Source organism: Stegodyphus dumicola, chromosome 2 (assembly GCF_044657685.1).
Source record: "Stegodyphus dumicola isolate Sdum_Otavi_A_Nest chromosome 2, ASM4465768v1".
Lineage (NCBI taxonomy): Eukaryota > Metazoa > Arthropoda > Arachnida > Araneae > Eresidae > Stegodyphus > Stegodyphus dumicola.
In genome coordinates this window covers 245,411,081-245,428,562 of record NC_140769.1, presented here as the reverse complement: position 1 = coordinate 245,428,562, position 17,482 = coordinate 245,411,081, and the positions used below count along the sequence as shown (strand labels likewise).

At 31.4% G+C, this 17,482-nt stretch overlaps 1 protein-coding gene across 5 annotated transcripts in view; it reads right to left on the bottom strand.

Moving 5' to 3' along the window:
• Positions 1-640: 640 nt before the first annotated feature.
• Positions 641-17,482, bottom strand: part of LOC118180093 (uncharacterized) — a 58,680-nt gene continuing 41,838 nt past the window's right edge. For all 5 annotated transcript variants that reach the window (XM_085811974.1, XM_085811975.1, XM_035349245.2 and 2 more), the window contains one exon: positions 641-4,413. In XM_085811974.1, coding sequence (XP_085668100.1) covers positions 703-4,413 — 3,711 coding nt within the window. In that variant the 3' untranslated portion in view covers positions 641-702. The remainder of the gene's footprint in view (positions 4,414-17,482) is intronic.

Below are 17,482 nucleotides of genomic sequence, written 5' to 3'. Positions count from 1 at the left end.
AGAAATGTTTAATAATAATAATAAAAAAAAAAACAAATAAATATTAAGCTTTTTTTTTTGTCAATTTTGATATCCTTTAGATCATAATTGTTCTTTATTTCATAAATTACGGTTTCATATTTTTAATTTTATAACTTCTGCATGCCATCTTACCAGATTTAAACTGACGATCTATAATCTGGAAAAATCGATAATTCGGAATCGCCGAAGTCCCGACGAGTCCGAATTAAAGACTTTTGACTGTATTTTTAAAACATAAAGCACTGGATTGAACATAAAGGTGCTGGTGTACAACACTAGTTATCCATTTCTGGCTCTGCTTTCATATGTGAATATGATTCATATTGAAGCTCTCATCTGCCCTTAATGTTTGTTTATAAAATTTTGAGACACTCTGTAGCAGATCATTGAATATTGAACATCTATGTAGTAGATTCAATACTTTAAATCTGATAATAAAAATTATGACTTTTTGCAATATTAAACAAAATTATACAGTTTGAAATATTGTTATAAAATTTGGACATTTTTGTAAAAATACATGATAAAATGCTTTCTTTTTAAAGTATCATTTAAAAAACTTTTGTTTGTAAAATGGTAAAGGTGCATCTGTAGTTACAACAAAAGGAAAACAATATGGTTATTGGCAGTAAGGTTAGTTTATTTCACTTTAAAGTAACAAAAGTGTAAAAGTGAAATAACTTAATTGGCTTTTATGGATGTTGAGCTTTCATCTCCACCAAACATTTTAAGAGCTTCAACTACAATGTCGTCAGTAGATGTCTTCCCACTAGCAATGAGTTCCATTACTTGATCCTTCAAGCAGAAATCCAAGAGTATTTGAATGTTTTTGCGTAGACGATCAAGGTCAGATATTTTTCCGTCGTCCAATATTGGTGTCTGACCCATTTGCTGCAAAACATTTATAAGAACATCATCTACAAGTTGTTCTCCATAACCTAACCTCTGCATTAGTTCTGGATCAGATATGAGAATGCACAACAACGATGAAAAATTTTTTCGTAGTAAGTCAATAGAATTTTCTAATCCTTCGTCTTTTTTTACGTTTGACATAAATATGGATGAATTATTTTCCTCAGTTATTTCAGTTTTGTTGATAATGTCAGAGAAAGAACTGATTATTACGTTATTGGTAAAATCTAAAGATTTTGCAGCCATGTTGAGTTCTTTGACAGAAAAAAGTTTGTCTGGGAAAGTAGAACAATCTTGTGATACATCATTAATTATGTCAATAGCAGAATGATTGACATTTGATGATTCACAGCATTCATTTTTGCCTGAAATGTCATTAACAGGCCCGTTTAATGTGGTCTTAGAATTTTGGGATAATTTATGGTGCATTTCCATATGGTCAAAAATTTGCTGCAAATTATTAAAAGGCAAATTGCAAGTAATGCAGCCTGCCTCTGCAGTTTTGTCTTTTAATGCACATTTAATATCATTTATATTACTTGAAGTATCTTCTGTGTTGCAGTTATAAACATTTACACTGCAAAAATCTTTATGTCTCTGAAATACATCAATAGAGCGAAATAAACAGTTGCATAAAAAGCAGTGGATAGTTTCTCTTTGAATAAAATTTTGTTCATCAATATTGGATGCTTCAGAGACAGAACTACAGTCTTGAACAGATGTTTCCAAGTGTTCTAACATATGTTCAAAGTAGGCATCAAGTTTGACAAAAGGCAAGCCACAAGCGATACAACCAGCAATAGCACACTGTAATTCAATAGCAGATTTTACAAGATCAACATTATTTTGCTTATATTCAGCATTACTATAATTATAAGTATATTTTTTGCAAGAACTCTGGTGAATTTTATATGCATCTAAAGCAAACAGACAATTGCAGTCAGAACAATGAACTGAACTTTCATTCTCAAAAAATTCTAAAGGTTTTTCTAATTCTTTTTCATTGGATTTTATGTCTAAAGCACTGTTATGCTCTTTCATTGGTTCATTATTTATTTCACTACCTGTATCCATTTTCACCTCTGTGGATGATCTCATTTTGCAAAATTTCCTAACATGTACATTGTAGTGAGACTGTGTGGTAAAGCCTACATTGCAGTTCTCACAAGTAAACAGAGGCTTCTTAACTCCACCAATAACAACTTCTTGCTGAAAATCTTGACCTTTTTTAGAAAATGATTTCTTAGCTATTTGTTGTCCAGTTAATCTGTCAGGCTTAATAGGATCATTTTTACCTGCAGTTGTAATTGAGGTGTTTTTCTCGCTAGATGAATCAATTTGTAAATGCCAAAACAAATGCATCTGAACTTTTGAGTGATTGTCTATAACATCACCACATATTTCACAGGAATATGGATTGGTGTCACTAATATCCAAGTACTTTCTTCGAAAACTGAAATGACTCAAACGGTGTGGCACAAAATCCTTAATTGTTGTAAATTCTTCCAAGCATTCTGAACAACACAGAATTTCAGGTTGTTCCGTGCTTTTCGGAAAGGGTGGTAATGAGGGCGGTAAGTTTGATAAAGACTGATGCACAGCATCAAGACTCTTTTCTAATGTATCTCGATGAAGCTTAGACTGACGATGTCTTTGCAAACCACATAGCTTTTGAAAGCAGATTTTGCATGTGTCACAATAATATTCTAAATTCTTTTGTTGCAATTCACTATTACTAAATTTCTCTAATTCTTCTCGTTTTCTATCATTTGCAAGACCCAACACTTGATCCTGAATCACACTGGGGTTAATATTTCTGATTTGTACATAACTGTTTGGATCGCTGTGAGGATGGCTTTTCAAAGCATGCTGTAGCACAAGTAAGGAAGTAGTAAACCCAATTTTACATTCACGGCACTCATATTCCAGATAATTATTGTGACACTGCTGCATATGGCGCACCATACTGTCAGATTTACTGAAGCTTGTGGGACAAAACTTACATTCTAATGATGATTTCAAATGGCTTTCTATAAAATGCTTATTGCGAGTAAGAGTTGATGTATAATCTTTCATGCAAATAGGACAAACTGTAGGATACTGTGTCAGTTTGACTTTCACTGCAAGCGGTATAGAAGAGTATTTTGTTTTATCAGAATAATTTTCTTTTCTGCTGGAATAGTCACTACTACTGCAAGAAGTATTAACATTTGACTGATCTAATGAAGATTGGTATTTTACAGCAGAATTAAACATTTGAGAAGGATGCTCTATTTTTACATGCTGCTGTTTGACCAATTCTGAGACAAATATCTGAGAACATATATTACAAGTGCTGTTTTTCAAAAATAATTCAATGTCATCTTCGGATCTATCAGCATGATTTCGAAGATGTGCATTACGAGCTCTAACGTGAAAAAACTCCTTTTCGCAAAAAGGACACTTACAATTCACACTAACCGATTTTGCAGCTTTACCCCAATGATTTAACTTTTTCTGATGCTGAAAGAAATCAAAAGAATCACTGAATTCTTCATAGCAGACAGGACATTGATTAATAATATCTATATCTGCAGATGTTCGTAATTTCCCTCTGCTTTTTTTTAAAGAATGATTCAGTGTTTTCCTGGCTGATCTTTCTGAATGTTTGGGGGCTATACTTGTATAAAACTTACTTCTGTAACTATGAGGAAAAGATTTTCTGGCAAGAACAGGTGTAAGAGTTTTTCTAGCTGTAAAGGATACTTTTGTGTGTGTAACAAAAGCTGGGTTCTCATAATGAGCTTTAGCACATATCTTATTCTTTTCCAGATGTTTGAGTAGTAGTTTTTTTGTAGGATATAAGTTCTTGCAACTCAAACACATAAAATCCAACTGGCTGTCTTTAAAACCTGAAGCAATATATTTCTCTCGCTTTTGTTTAAAAAATGAGTTAATCTCATCCCTAAAGATAAAATTATTAGGTAGTTGTTTAGTACTAGTCCTCATTCCCCATGTATTATTACGAGATTTTATAATTGTTTTTCGAGCAGAATGATATTTTTTCTGGAAGCTCTTCAATGTGCATAGCCCATTAGGAGCATGCAAATTGTACTGCAGTAAACTACTAAACTTTTGCAAGCAAGTAGGACAGACAACTGAAGATTCTTTTTTAAATCTGTTAGGAGACTTCTTTGTATTCCTTAACTTTCTTTTATGCTGTTTCTGTCGAATATGCTTAGCTTTCTTCCGATTACACTTAACACAAGCTTTTTTGTGTTTCCATAATAAAGAATAGAAACTGAATTTCCTTTTGCAATAACAGCAAATTATTGATGGTCCAAGCAATTCCCCTTGACATTTGTATTTATGTTTGTACAGAACTCGTAAACAGAAAGTTGCAAAGCCACATTTTCTGCATATTTTTTCTGTCCTTCCAATGAAGTTATAATGTTTAGAACGAACAGATGTATCTTGTTTAGTTTTTTCCATCATTTGTTGCTGGAAAATAAGAAACAAAATTTAGATGGAACACAAAAGTTTCATTTCATGTGCATTTTAAGTTAACACTTTAATTAGTTGAAAACATATTTCACTCATTAATTTAAAAAAAATTCTTTCCCCATATATGTGTACTCATATCTCTCTATGCATAAGTGCATAAATTTATAGTCAATAAAAAGCAGTAGTAATATTTATAGTTTTATAGCTCAAAGGAAATCAAAATCACAGATAACAAGTTTATTACTATAAGTTAAAAAACATTCTCAGCTAAGCAAAACTGGATGTTAGATTAATTTACACTCATGAAAATATGAATTACAGTTTTTCACAGCACATACATAGATAGTTATTATGTGTATGGATGCATATCTGTAGTTAAATCCTAATTTAATTATTTTTCTCAATATAAACAAATATTTCCATTTTTCCTACAAAATTTAAACAAAACATCAATTTAACTGCTATACATTTTCTTCTAATTCTAAATTTCCCTTCTTGAAACTAAATTTTAAGAACTATTTTAAGCATAAAGAATATATGAAGCTTGTTTCATGTAAATCAGAATTATGCCCTCTAATATTACTTTCTTACTATCAAATGTACAACTGAATAGCAGTCTGTGTATGTGGGAATAATTCAATCCCTTAAAATGAATTAAAGAAAACATCTACCTTCTTTGCTCTCATAAATGGGCACGGGTAACTGACATATTTACGTATCCTCAAGTATGATTTGTGCGACACTAAAAATTGTGCTGTTAAAATTTATGTGAGTATATACTGCTAAGGCACTTTCAAAATTTATGCACAAACTTGCACACATGAGGAGACACTTCAGTGTGCATAATTATTATTCCAGAAAAACTATTCAAATGTTAATTATAAAATAGAATATACTTTCTTGGGGGAGGACAAGCCTTAAAAAGTTCCAATATACAGAACAAAGTCTAAGACCTGGACTCGTTGGGGCTCAGAGATTATGGATTTTGGATTTTTCCAGATATTAGATGCTATTCATAAAACAAAAAGATTATTATGAAATACTTTCTTGGTGTGGGGACAAGCCTTAAAAGGTTCCAATATAACAGAACAAAGTCCGAGATCTGGACCTTATCCCATTATAAAATGTTGTGAATCATGAAAAATGGTGAGAGTGCTGCCAAATACACATTAATCCTTCTGGCAGAAGTTTAAAGGAAGAAGATCATTATTTATTTAATTAAAATCATAAGCTTCAAGTCAGACATATTGTACAAAAACATAAACTGATATCATAATTTTTCATGTTGCATCGGCATTGCTTATTCATTTTCAAATAAAGTCATCTATAGTTCTCATTAAAACATTTTTCTTTATGCCAGTATCCCATAAGAAAATCTTATGATTGTGTTGTGACATCACACTTTTACATTGCTGCTAAATCACATTACTTGAGTTTTTTGTTTGTCGAAAAAAATCAATAGAAATGTATGTTAAACAGCAAATATTTTAAATAATTACAAGACTTTTTCCCAAAATGCATTAAACTTTAGTGACCGCCCCTTCCAAACTAAACATATTAGTGAACACTGTATACAGCATTTTAGACAAACTAAAAGCCTACTCTAAACGTTGGAACTTTTCATATGCTTCTATACCATAGCAACAAAGAGTTTCTAGTGGAAGTTTCCATTAGAAGCTCTTTGACAGTGTTCTCCATTTTTCATTCTATGACATGTATCCTATTCCAAGTATGAATTCTTAGAATGGAGAAAGATTCCTTGGAATAGAGAAACATGATGGATACAATGATAAAGGGGAAGGTGCGTCTTCTGAAAGACAGCCATGTAATTTTATTTGCATTTTAGAAGTTATCAGTGGGATTTCAATAGTCCTGTATGTGCTTTCTGATGATTTAACAAGTCTCCCATTTGCTTAATTTTTTTGGGGGAAAGGATGTTAAAAAAAAAAAAAAAAAACTGAAATTATAAACATTTTCCAGTTAGTTGAATGACAGATAGCTTTTACTGTAATTCAAGGACAGGATTCGTACAGTTCTTAAGTTTTTTTTAATCGATTTTTGGTCCTTAAAAGTCCTTAATTTTGGACAAAATATGACGAAGGTCCTTAATTTTAATCACCTGAAATTTCTGTCTTGTTTTTATGACTGCTATTTTGAATGCGAATTATCATTTTGGAGGAATATTTTTGACGATTCACCGACAAATATGATTATCTTTTGAAATGGATTTATAATTTGTTCCTATTTCTAATACAAAGAGTGGGTTACTGGAGTTTCTGAGCAAGGATTCAGACATAAGCATTTTAAAATTATTTCATTTTGTCTAATGAAGAGTTCTTAAACTTTGGGGATGCAAATTCTTTTATTAAACGGCTCTAAATTTGGCTACTTCATTTTTTTAAATTTTAAGGTCAGTTTCTGTAGAAAATTTTTAATTCAGAGATCTGGAAATTTTTCGAAGATTTTTTTTAAACATTATAACATTGATAAATAATTAAAATAATGGTGTATATATTTAAGGAATAACATTAAAATAAAACATTTTTATTTATTTTTGCTATTGTATTTTAAAGTGACATTACTTTCCATTTTTGTACCTTATTATACAGTATTTTGAATCTGAAAAATAAACAACATAATAAATGCCATAAGGCACCATTTAAAAAACAATTCATAGCAAATGCAAAATAGCTATTAATTAATTGAAAATTTCTTCCTTTTAATTTTTCATGATAATAATTTTCTTCCTGTAATTGTCTCAGAATTTAAGAATTGTCAGAATATGCATCAGTTTTCTCTATAAAATTACTTTTACACTTCCCCCCCCACTGATGTTTTTTTCCCAAAATATTTCTAGTCTTTTTTTTTTTTTTTTCCTGTTCCAGAATTGGTAGGGCTAATTTTTCTTTAGGATTTTAAACATTGCAACTTAGAAAGTTTAGAATAATTTGAAAGCAAGATTTATAGACCCACAATTCTTAGAAGGATCCAGAAAAATGTGACAAAATGAAAAATGTCTTTATTATATTAGCACATAATGGATTTATTTTACAGAAAGTTTGTGATGAATTTCTTACATTTTGGAGAATTTTTGGAAAGACAATGAAAACATAATGTTTAAATGTTGCACTTCTGATGCTAGAAGTCTTTTTCTTAACATGTTTACCTTGCCTTTATTTTATCAACTTTTCACTAAAACACAAGTATGGAAAATATCAGAAATGTTTCTAATCTTTTCGCATGGGCAGGCATTAGTAAAAAAGAATTTTTCTAATCATAAAGAAATTGAAAAGTGACAATTTAAAAGATTGTCTCAATGAATCATAACACACAGCTGGTACTAGGCATTTTCCACCTGATGCAATCTCTGTGGATCCTAAATTCGTCTAGTGTCTCCTTAATTCTGCTTCCAATGCCTGTCCTAAATTCTTAAACATTTTACAATTTCTAGATTTTGTTGTTCTGTGTGTCAATAAATTCCAAAAATTCTGCCTCATCGGCTCTGAAACTAGTTCTTACTATGTATCATTTCATATTTACTCTGATGCATTTGGTTTTCTAGAATAACATCTGTAACTTCTCCTTTCCATTTCATCGCCATAACGCAAATCAGATAGTTTTTAAACTGAGGTTTTGGGATTATAAGGCAGTGTTTTTGCCTTACACTTGGATGTTGCCTTAGTTCATGCCAGCTCTGATAATTTGTAATTATCCATCTTTGCGTTATCGCAGCTAACATTTGAATTTGTTATGACGGTAGAGTTACTGAGACAGCTTAGATTAAAATTAAATTGTATAGTCTTTGACTACTAATTCATATTTTTAGTATGAATTTTAATGTTACTGTTTAATTGCATCACCACAAGTTGTAGTTGATTTTGTCAACATAAGAATGTGCCTGTATGTTCCAAGTTCTTTTTAAATAGGAGGTTTGTTTAAATGTTTATGTTACTTTGTAGTTATTTTTAGAGATAGCAATAATTTGCTTTATGTCTATCAAATGTTTTAGACTATTTAACTTTTACCAGATCAAGTAAAACATCATTAAGTACACTGTTAAGAGATTGGCAAGTTAGGAGATAAAACATGCATAAATAGTGGGAACATTGGTTTGTGTATTGAAACAGATTTCTAATTGTTAGAAAAAATGTTTAAAGACAAGAAAATTGATATAAATTAAGCCAAAATATATGGGAAGGCTTCAAATTAAAAAGACTCATAAATATTTTGTTGTGTGTTGTTGCTACAAAACAAGTGTTTTGTAGCTTTTAATGTGTAATTATCCTAATACTGTTTTAGAATCAATATTATAAATTGCATTCATTTTAAACTGTGAAATGTTATTAGATTATGATTCTAATAGTGCTTTTTTTAACAAATGATTTTTAAAAAATAAATAAAATTTAATAGTGGCCATGTAAATCTGTAATGACTAAGGGTATTTAACTACCTAATTGTTTGTAACTAACCACTCACCTTTAAAAGTTATATCTGCATATTAAAGCAAGTTATTGCCTTTCATGAATCCTTACTGTGGTCACAAGTTACTGCACAAAAATGTAAAAATTCATGTAAAACTTATTATTTGCATCTAGTGAGACTTAAAATAATACAAAACAACTCATCACCTCTGGTGCATTAGTGTCTTATTATAATTTTAAAATATATCAGGAACTCTACATGAAATTATGACACTAACTGCATCAGACAGACCGAGCACAACTAACATTCAAAACTTGACAACCATGCCTATATCAGGCTTTCAGGTTTGTTCTGATGAACATGTCTTTCTAAGGCAAGCAGCAGCACTGACAACAGCCAATCTTTTGTTATGAATCATGCTGATTATGATTTTATTTCTCATATTAAACTATGCCATTTGACATAAAATCTACCTGCTATTTATTTACTGAACCTGTAGACTAAGTACATGGAAAATGAGACATAAAAGTAAAAATGAACATAAAGCTACCTGTTAGTAAAATGTAAACAAAATGTCTCTAATCTTTCAAATATGTCCAACTATTATACGTGTAACAGTGGTGTAGCTGGGGTGGGGCAAGGGGGCACATCTGTCCCCGGGCACAGCAATCCAGAGGTGCCAAATTGATGTTACAAAATTTTAGAATGAAACATGTTTTATTCTTGGCACACAGAAAGAGGTGCAAGATCTTCAGTTTCCCAGGGCACTGGAAAAACTAGCTACGCCTCTGACGTATAAAAATATTTAATGCTACTTGAATAAGTTTTATAAAGCGGATTTTATTTCTAAATTTGCTTTGTAGTTATGTTTATTAAATTGTGTTTAATAAGAATGCATCCTACTTACAGATCTATTTTATTCTTAGGGTGTTATTACATAAGTTGATTGAATTTAATTGAATTTATTCAGCTTCCATTTGCTGATATGTCTTAATTTTTTTCATTAATGGTCCTTAAAAGTACTTAATTTCCATGTGCAGAAATGTGTACGATCCCTGAAGGAGGATGCAAATATTAGGCAAATCCTCCTTAAGACACAAGAAGTATCATTCATTAACTTTAAAAACAAAGTTTAGCTAACTCTCTCTGAAAAAGCACAGTCTCTGAGAGCTGACTATACACCGCGAAGATGACATTCGTCCTAGTTCTTGTCATACGGAATTGAATGTCATTTCTGCGGAAATCAGTTACATTGGCATACAAGGCCTGTTTTTCAGTACATATTATTTTCTTTTGTTACAAGATATTTTGAATAGCACAGTATTACATATGAACCCTGTTATAACATAAATCAATACTATATATAAGTGAAATTATATTGTATGTATACACATATATGCATTTGGCAGTGCATTAAATGAATACACTCAAAAGTCGTTAATTCGGTCACCCATAATCCGGACCTCAAAGCTACAAACTTTCTGCACATGTGTCACGTTGACACATACACATAAGACATTTATGGCTGCGCATATGCGTGTGCGCACGTGCATGATATGTTTACGCATGAACGTTTAATGTATAATGGACGGTATAAGCTAAAAATATCTAATTATCTATTTCAGTTAATGTTGCAGATTGCGTTATTCCTTAATCTTCGAATTGGATCCGGCTTATTATTTTTTGCAGACTATTAGAGCAATTTTATAAAAGTAAGCTTGAACTTTCGATTATGTCAAATAGAATTTCCAATGCTGGAGCTCTTAAAGAATCTACAAAGCGAAAGTATGTTTTGATGTCCATCAAACAAAAAGTGGAAAGGGGGGGGGGCGCCGCAGCGCGCAATGAATTGGAAGTTGATCTGTCAATCTGTCAGGACTATCCTTATCTTCAGGGCAGATGTTTTTATTTTATTTGGCTTATAATTCCTTACTGAATGTAGTATTTCATCTCGATGTACTCCGTCTTTGATATAATTTAAATCAAATTCCTCATCATTATAATTCGCTTCCGATACTGAAGAAAGTGACACAGAGGTTATTGAAAATGAAAAAATTTCGATTGACAAATTACTCTGTATTCTCGACACAGCAATTATAGGACTTGAACAGCAGAACTTTGTAACTGAACAAGAAATTATGTCTGTTTATAGAATTAAAGAGAATGTATTATCACATAAAAAATGAAGCAACTTAAACAACTTACATTGAAAGAAATGTTTAATAAAGTAAACAAATAAATATTAAGCTCTTTTTTTTTTGTAAATTTTGATACCCTCTAGATCATAATTGTTCTTTATTTCATAAATTACGGTTTCATATTTTCAATTTTGTAATTTCTGTATGCCATCTTACCAGATTTAAACTGATGATCTATAATCCGGAAAAATCGATAATCCGGAATCGCCGAAGTCCCGACGAGTCCGGATTAACGACTTTTGACTGTACTACAATTGGTGTATAAATAAGTCAAATGTGATAAATTTAAGTGATGACAATCAATGTGGAAGGAATATTTTTACACTACAGAAATATATAGACATTTTGCAACATTGTTGTTAGTATTTCATGTGTTAGGTTGGCATATTTACTATATTGGAATGAACACTTATATTACGAAAGTTAGATAACTGTATGAACAATGTATTACACCGGATGAGTACAAATATTTGTATATGTCAAGAAGTTGATTCGATGGAACAAAGATTTTTATAACAAAAGAGTTAAATAACTACATATATGTAAAAAAAAAAGATAAATAATATATATATATGTATATAAAAAAATTAAATACTTATATTACAGGAGCTGAAACAGTAATTTAGCTATTTGGAGAATGACTGTGATGAGAGCTGTTCCAGGTTACTTCGTTTTTGCAGCGCAGTAGGTAGTGATATAGCATGTAGTTTCGATAGAGCAACATTGTTATTTTGAATATTATTCCACCACGCTGCGCGAAACATGGGTGCTGGTTTTTTTAGATGGAACTTCGACGTCAGGCGGCATTCATAGTAATAGCGGTCTGCACTGCCAACTTTCCCACAGTTACAGATATCTATGTTGAATAGACCAAGCCTATGCAGATAGTCTTTGTACGGTCCATGTCCTGTTAGGAAATGTGACATGCTGCCAGTTTTGCTCTGCAGATCCATGCTTACACTTGAGAGCATTACATGTGTACGTTGACCCATTGTAGCATCATTCCAGCGGGTTTGCCACTGGCTTATAAGAAGTTTGCATGTGGAATGCTTTAGCAGTGAGGTTGGAAGTGTTGTTGGGCACTCAAGTAAGGACGCACTATTGGCAGCTTCTTTAACCACAACGTCTGCAATTTAATTTCCTAGCATTCCTATGTGCGCTGGCACCCAACAGAGTACAAGACGAAAAGGTATAGGGATACTAAGAAGAGTTCTCTGTATTTTGTTAACCAGAGGGCTTCTGCTGTGCATGCTTGAAAGTGCTTGGAGGCTTGAGGCGGAGTCCGTATAAATATGAACTTGATTAAGATCATTCCTACGACTGTGGATGATTGCTGCGTGTAAGGCTATGAGTTCTGCCTGAAACACTGAATTACTTTCGTTCAGTCTTCGTTTCCAGGAGAAGATAATGCTGCCTTTATCCAATTCGCAGAATCCACATCCTGTGCCAGCCTTTGTCTTAGATTCATCAGTGTATAATGCATGATCATTTTGCGCCGGAGAAGCTGAGTTTATATGGATGGTGTCCATTAGGTCAAATTGTGCTGGGTGACAAAGATAACGAGATTTGTATTTTTCATAGTCTGTGTGGATTATGCTCTGTCCCCACAGTGATGTATTTTTATTAAGCCTTGTAGCTTTTATCACTGCGGCTTCCCTCTCGACTACAAAATCAAGACGGGGAAGACCCGCAATGACTTGTAGAGCAGATGTTGAAGAAGTCCGATAGGGCCGACAGATGATATTGAAAACTGGATGTTATGGCCCGACAAATGATATTGAAAACTGGATGTTAAAACTTATGCACATGGTATGGTATTATATACACAAGCCTATGCATAAGATACAGTGCACAAGGTATGTATGATATTATATGGTATACACAAGATCCTGGAAGCTTCCAGAAAATCACTCTCACAGCTTCAAAAATGCATTTTTCTAAAATTTCCAGAAATTGGTCCAGGTAGCCAGAAATCAATATCAAAGCTCATCAGAAGTGTTTCTGTCCATACCTCACATTCTAGCTGAATTGTTTTTCACAATTTAAACAATGGATTCAGAATCAAAAAATCTACTATTCTATACAGGAAATAGGCATTTATGTGCAAATTACCAAAAGGCACATTCAATTATAGATTTGTTTATGTGATAATGGCAAAGCCTTGAGTGCTTTCTGCCTAAGAGGAGCGATACCTTTGTGGAGAACTTTTCTAAGGGAAACTGGCTTGTATACATGTTACACATGATGAAAACACCCAGGCAGCCACCTCATTCATGGGATTCGAATCTCTGACTGAACTACTAGTGTTCAGTGACTTTACCACTCAGCTGCTAGTGGGTCCATTCAATTATAGAAAAATACTGTCTAAAATTATTATCGATAATGCCACAAATAAACAAATAACAAAATAAAAACATTACATAAGATTATAACAATACTCAAAAACAATAATAAAATTAAACAGACACAAATATTTACAGAAATTTATAACAGTATAACAGGAAATTGCTACATCCACTAGTATTAAGTAAGGTATAAATTTTCATGTACAAAATTTTAAAATTAATTAGCACCTTAAATGCTTTTATGATTGGTATAATTTTATGCATTCAAAATCGTTACTAATATGTCTGTTGGAAGTAGTTAATACTTTTCAAATAGAAGTTATTAAATTAAAAATGTTAGTCTTATTCAGAAGTATAAAATTAGTGTAAAGAAGAAGAAGAAAATGCTTGCTAATGTTAAAGCATATACAGATGAATTAAAGGTACAATGAGGGCAGTAATGATTTCTCAATTTCTGGTGCTTTTATTTTTCCTTTTTTTCCACAATAGAAAAAAGCATTATAATTTTACATTAAGCATTTTGTATAGAAAATAGATACAAACTGATATATTTTAACTTAGCTATTTGATAAATTATTAAAAGCTGGCAAGTGTACTTTAAAAGAAGTTGCACTGAAATTTTTTTAAAAGATATTCTTCAGTAAATTTTAAAATTTCTTGCATTTACCATACATTTATAGCGCTCATAAAACATTAAGAAAAAGTAGAAAGAATTGAAAGATATTTTGTAATGTTTATTTTGATAATGAAATTTAAATTTCAAATTCAATAGTCTATCATATAAAGTAACCTAACTCAAAGACACCATTAAAAAAAAGGGAAGAGAGTGAAAGAATATGTACACCAAAATAAATAAAATTACAAAAAAAACTTTTTTTTAGCATCTTGGAAAGAAATTTATAAATTTGTGTATGCAAATAATTTGTTTGGTGAAAAAATGGGTACCTATATATTATCCACCTTGAGCATTTTGGCAAATTTTACAGAAGAAAAACAACAATTAATTTCATTGTCAAAAATTATATATTACATACATATATAAGTTTCATTATATATTTATTCCAAAAGGCAATCAGTACACCTAGTTACAAATCCAATCACTTCGAGAAAGAATTCAAAACATTGTCCCTTTAGCAATTTTGCAACAAAATAATGTATTGATGCAGAAATTTCACCTCTCTTTCTTCTATTATAGGAAAATCTTACAAGTATAAATTTCACAATTCAGTTTAAGACACAAAAATATTCATAACTTTTCTATAAAAGCCATTGGAACTTGGAATGCAACAATGAATGCACATGTAAATGGCAATGTTGGGAAATGAATATTTGTCATACGCATGGTTACCTGAATAATTGTTATGTGCATAGTTACCCGAGTTTAGCGTATTCAGAAGCTTTGGCGATTCCTACTACGGTGGTTGCAATTATATGTAAGTAAAAATTTTTATACTTTTATTAGCGAAAAAATTTATTTTAATATGTTTGTACATATAAAAGGCTGGCAGCAGAGCATGTGCAACAGGTGCAGCCGCACCAGACGGCAGAATTTAAGGGCTGCAAAATTTAGGGAGTTACTGGGCGGCAGATTCTAGGAATTGAAGCAATTGCACAGGGTGGGGATATGACTAGCTCCAGCACTGTACATACATTACATCTTCCATACATGCTCACTTTTATGATCCACAAGTTATTATTTCATTCTGTATGATATGGTCATGACCATATCATACAACATAACTTTTAATAAATAATAGCCACCTCAAAAGATTTGTTATTATCAAAGTTTTAACTTACAAATACTGGTTGGAGTTCTACAATTACTTAAGATGCACTGCTTTTATTGTAGAAAGACAGTTCATTTTAAATATTTTAAGGGATAATAATTAATTCTTAAAAAGTCCATGTTAACAGAGAAGCTTTCAGCATTCAAACAATTTTACCTAGCCTTGTAAAAAATTAAGAATTAAAATTTAGCAAATATATTTTATTACTATTTTCATATGCAATTTTTTTATTAATTATTTCAGTTTTTATTTCATGACATAAGAGAGTTACTGCCTTAAGAAGGAAAAGCTTTTTCTTTAACCCTCTGACTGACAAGGTTGTATGAAGGGCCTAGAATATTTCTTGTAATGTATCTAAGAAAGTATATATATGTGCATCTTGAAATATGTCCAGGAAAGTAAGGCATTACATCAAAAATACATAAATGCAGATATAAAGTAGCAGGGGCATTTTAGCATTAAAATCAAGAAAATACCTCTTTCTCACGGCAGTCATGGAAAATATTGGGTTTCTGGTAAGAGGGTTAACACAAGTAAAAAAGTTTCTTTCACATCAAAATAATAATCTAGATCATAGGTTATTATAATAAGCAATACTGACCACACAATACTTACGAAGGATATTGTGTCATTTTGTTTATCATGTCACTTTTCCAAAATCTCCAAATATCTTACATTTTTTAAAGTATTTTCTGATTCCAAACTGTCTTCAACATTCATTTGAATTTCTGTTTCCTGGCCATTTTCCAGTATATGTGGGACAGACTATTCATGCATGCACATCCCACACATTTTAATTGGGCTTAAATACTCTTAAACTTACACATATTATATAATTTGCCATTTCACTTAACACCATTCATTGGTTGTAAAATATGTAAATATTGGCTATATAGATTTGTGTTCTTTCTCACAAAAATTTGTTTCTCATTCTCTTCTTATTATTCATGAATAGAACTTTACGTATGAGCTGTAAATATAGTCAAGCTAACATTTCTTATCTCTAACAAAATTAACAACACTCACTAATGATTTTCTGTTTGTGTGTGTGTGTGTGGGGGGGGGTGCAGATAAAAAGAAAGTACCTATTTTATCTAGGTAACTCACTTCATTTTACCCTTCACTGTTCACTTTGCTTATGACATTATATTCAACTCATACAGTGAAAACTCAATTATCAGTCACAGTATATGTCAGCCATTAAAACCAATAGGGCAAACCAACCAAAATTTTAAAAATTAATAAACAGAAAATACTAAAATGTAAATTGAAACAGGCAATACTGTATAATAAAATACAGTTGTTTCGATAGCATCTTTAGATTATATCTTAATGTGTTTAAGAATGCAGTTATTGCTAGAGATAGAAGAGAACTGATAAAAATTTTGCAGTAATAAATGCTGTTAAATTTGGGCTGGCATATGTGAAAGTGGTGGCCATCACTGATGATTCATAAAAAATAGTGAAGATAAAATTATGCTTTCTAAGCACAGTAAGTGGTTTCAATCACAGATTTCCAAAATTGTTAAGAGGAATACAGTCAAAAGTCGTTAATCCAGACTCGTCGGGACTTCGGCGATTCCGGATTATAGATCATCAGTTTAAATCTGGTAAGATGGCATGCAGAAATTACAAAATTGAAAATATGAAACCATAATTTATAAAATAAAGAACAATTATGATCTAAAGGGTATCAAAATTTACAAAAAGAAAACGCTTAATATTTATTTGTTTACTTTATTAAACATTTCTTTCAATGTAAGTTGTTTAAGTTGCTTCGTTTCATGTGATAATACTTTCTCTTTAATTCTATTAAACAGACATAATTTCTTGTTTAGTTACAAAGTTCCACTGTTCAAGTCCGATAATTGCTGTGTCGAGAATATCGACTAATTTGTCAATCGAAATTTTTTCGTTTTCAATAACTTCTGTCACTTTCTTCACTATCGGAAGTGAATTATAATGACGAGGAACTTGTTTTAAATCACATCAAAGACGGACCACATCGAGATGAAATACTACATTTGGTAAGAAATTATAAGCCAAATAAAATAAAAACATCTGTCCTGAAGATAAGGATAGTGCTGACAGATCAACTTCCAATTCATTGCGCGCCGCGGCGTTCCCCCCGCCGAGCAACGTGAAATTGATAAACAGATTTCGGAACATATTTTAGCTTTAGATCCTTTACATATTAACAAATATATATCGGAAATTCTATTTGATATAATCGAAAGTTTAAGCTTACTTTTATAAAATTGCTCTAACAGTCTGCAAAAAATAATAAGCCAGATCCAATCTGAAAATTAAGCAA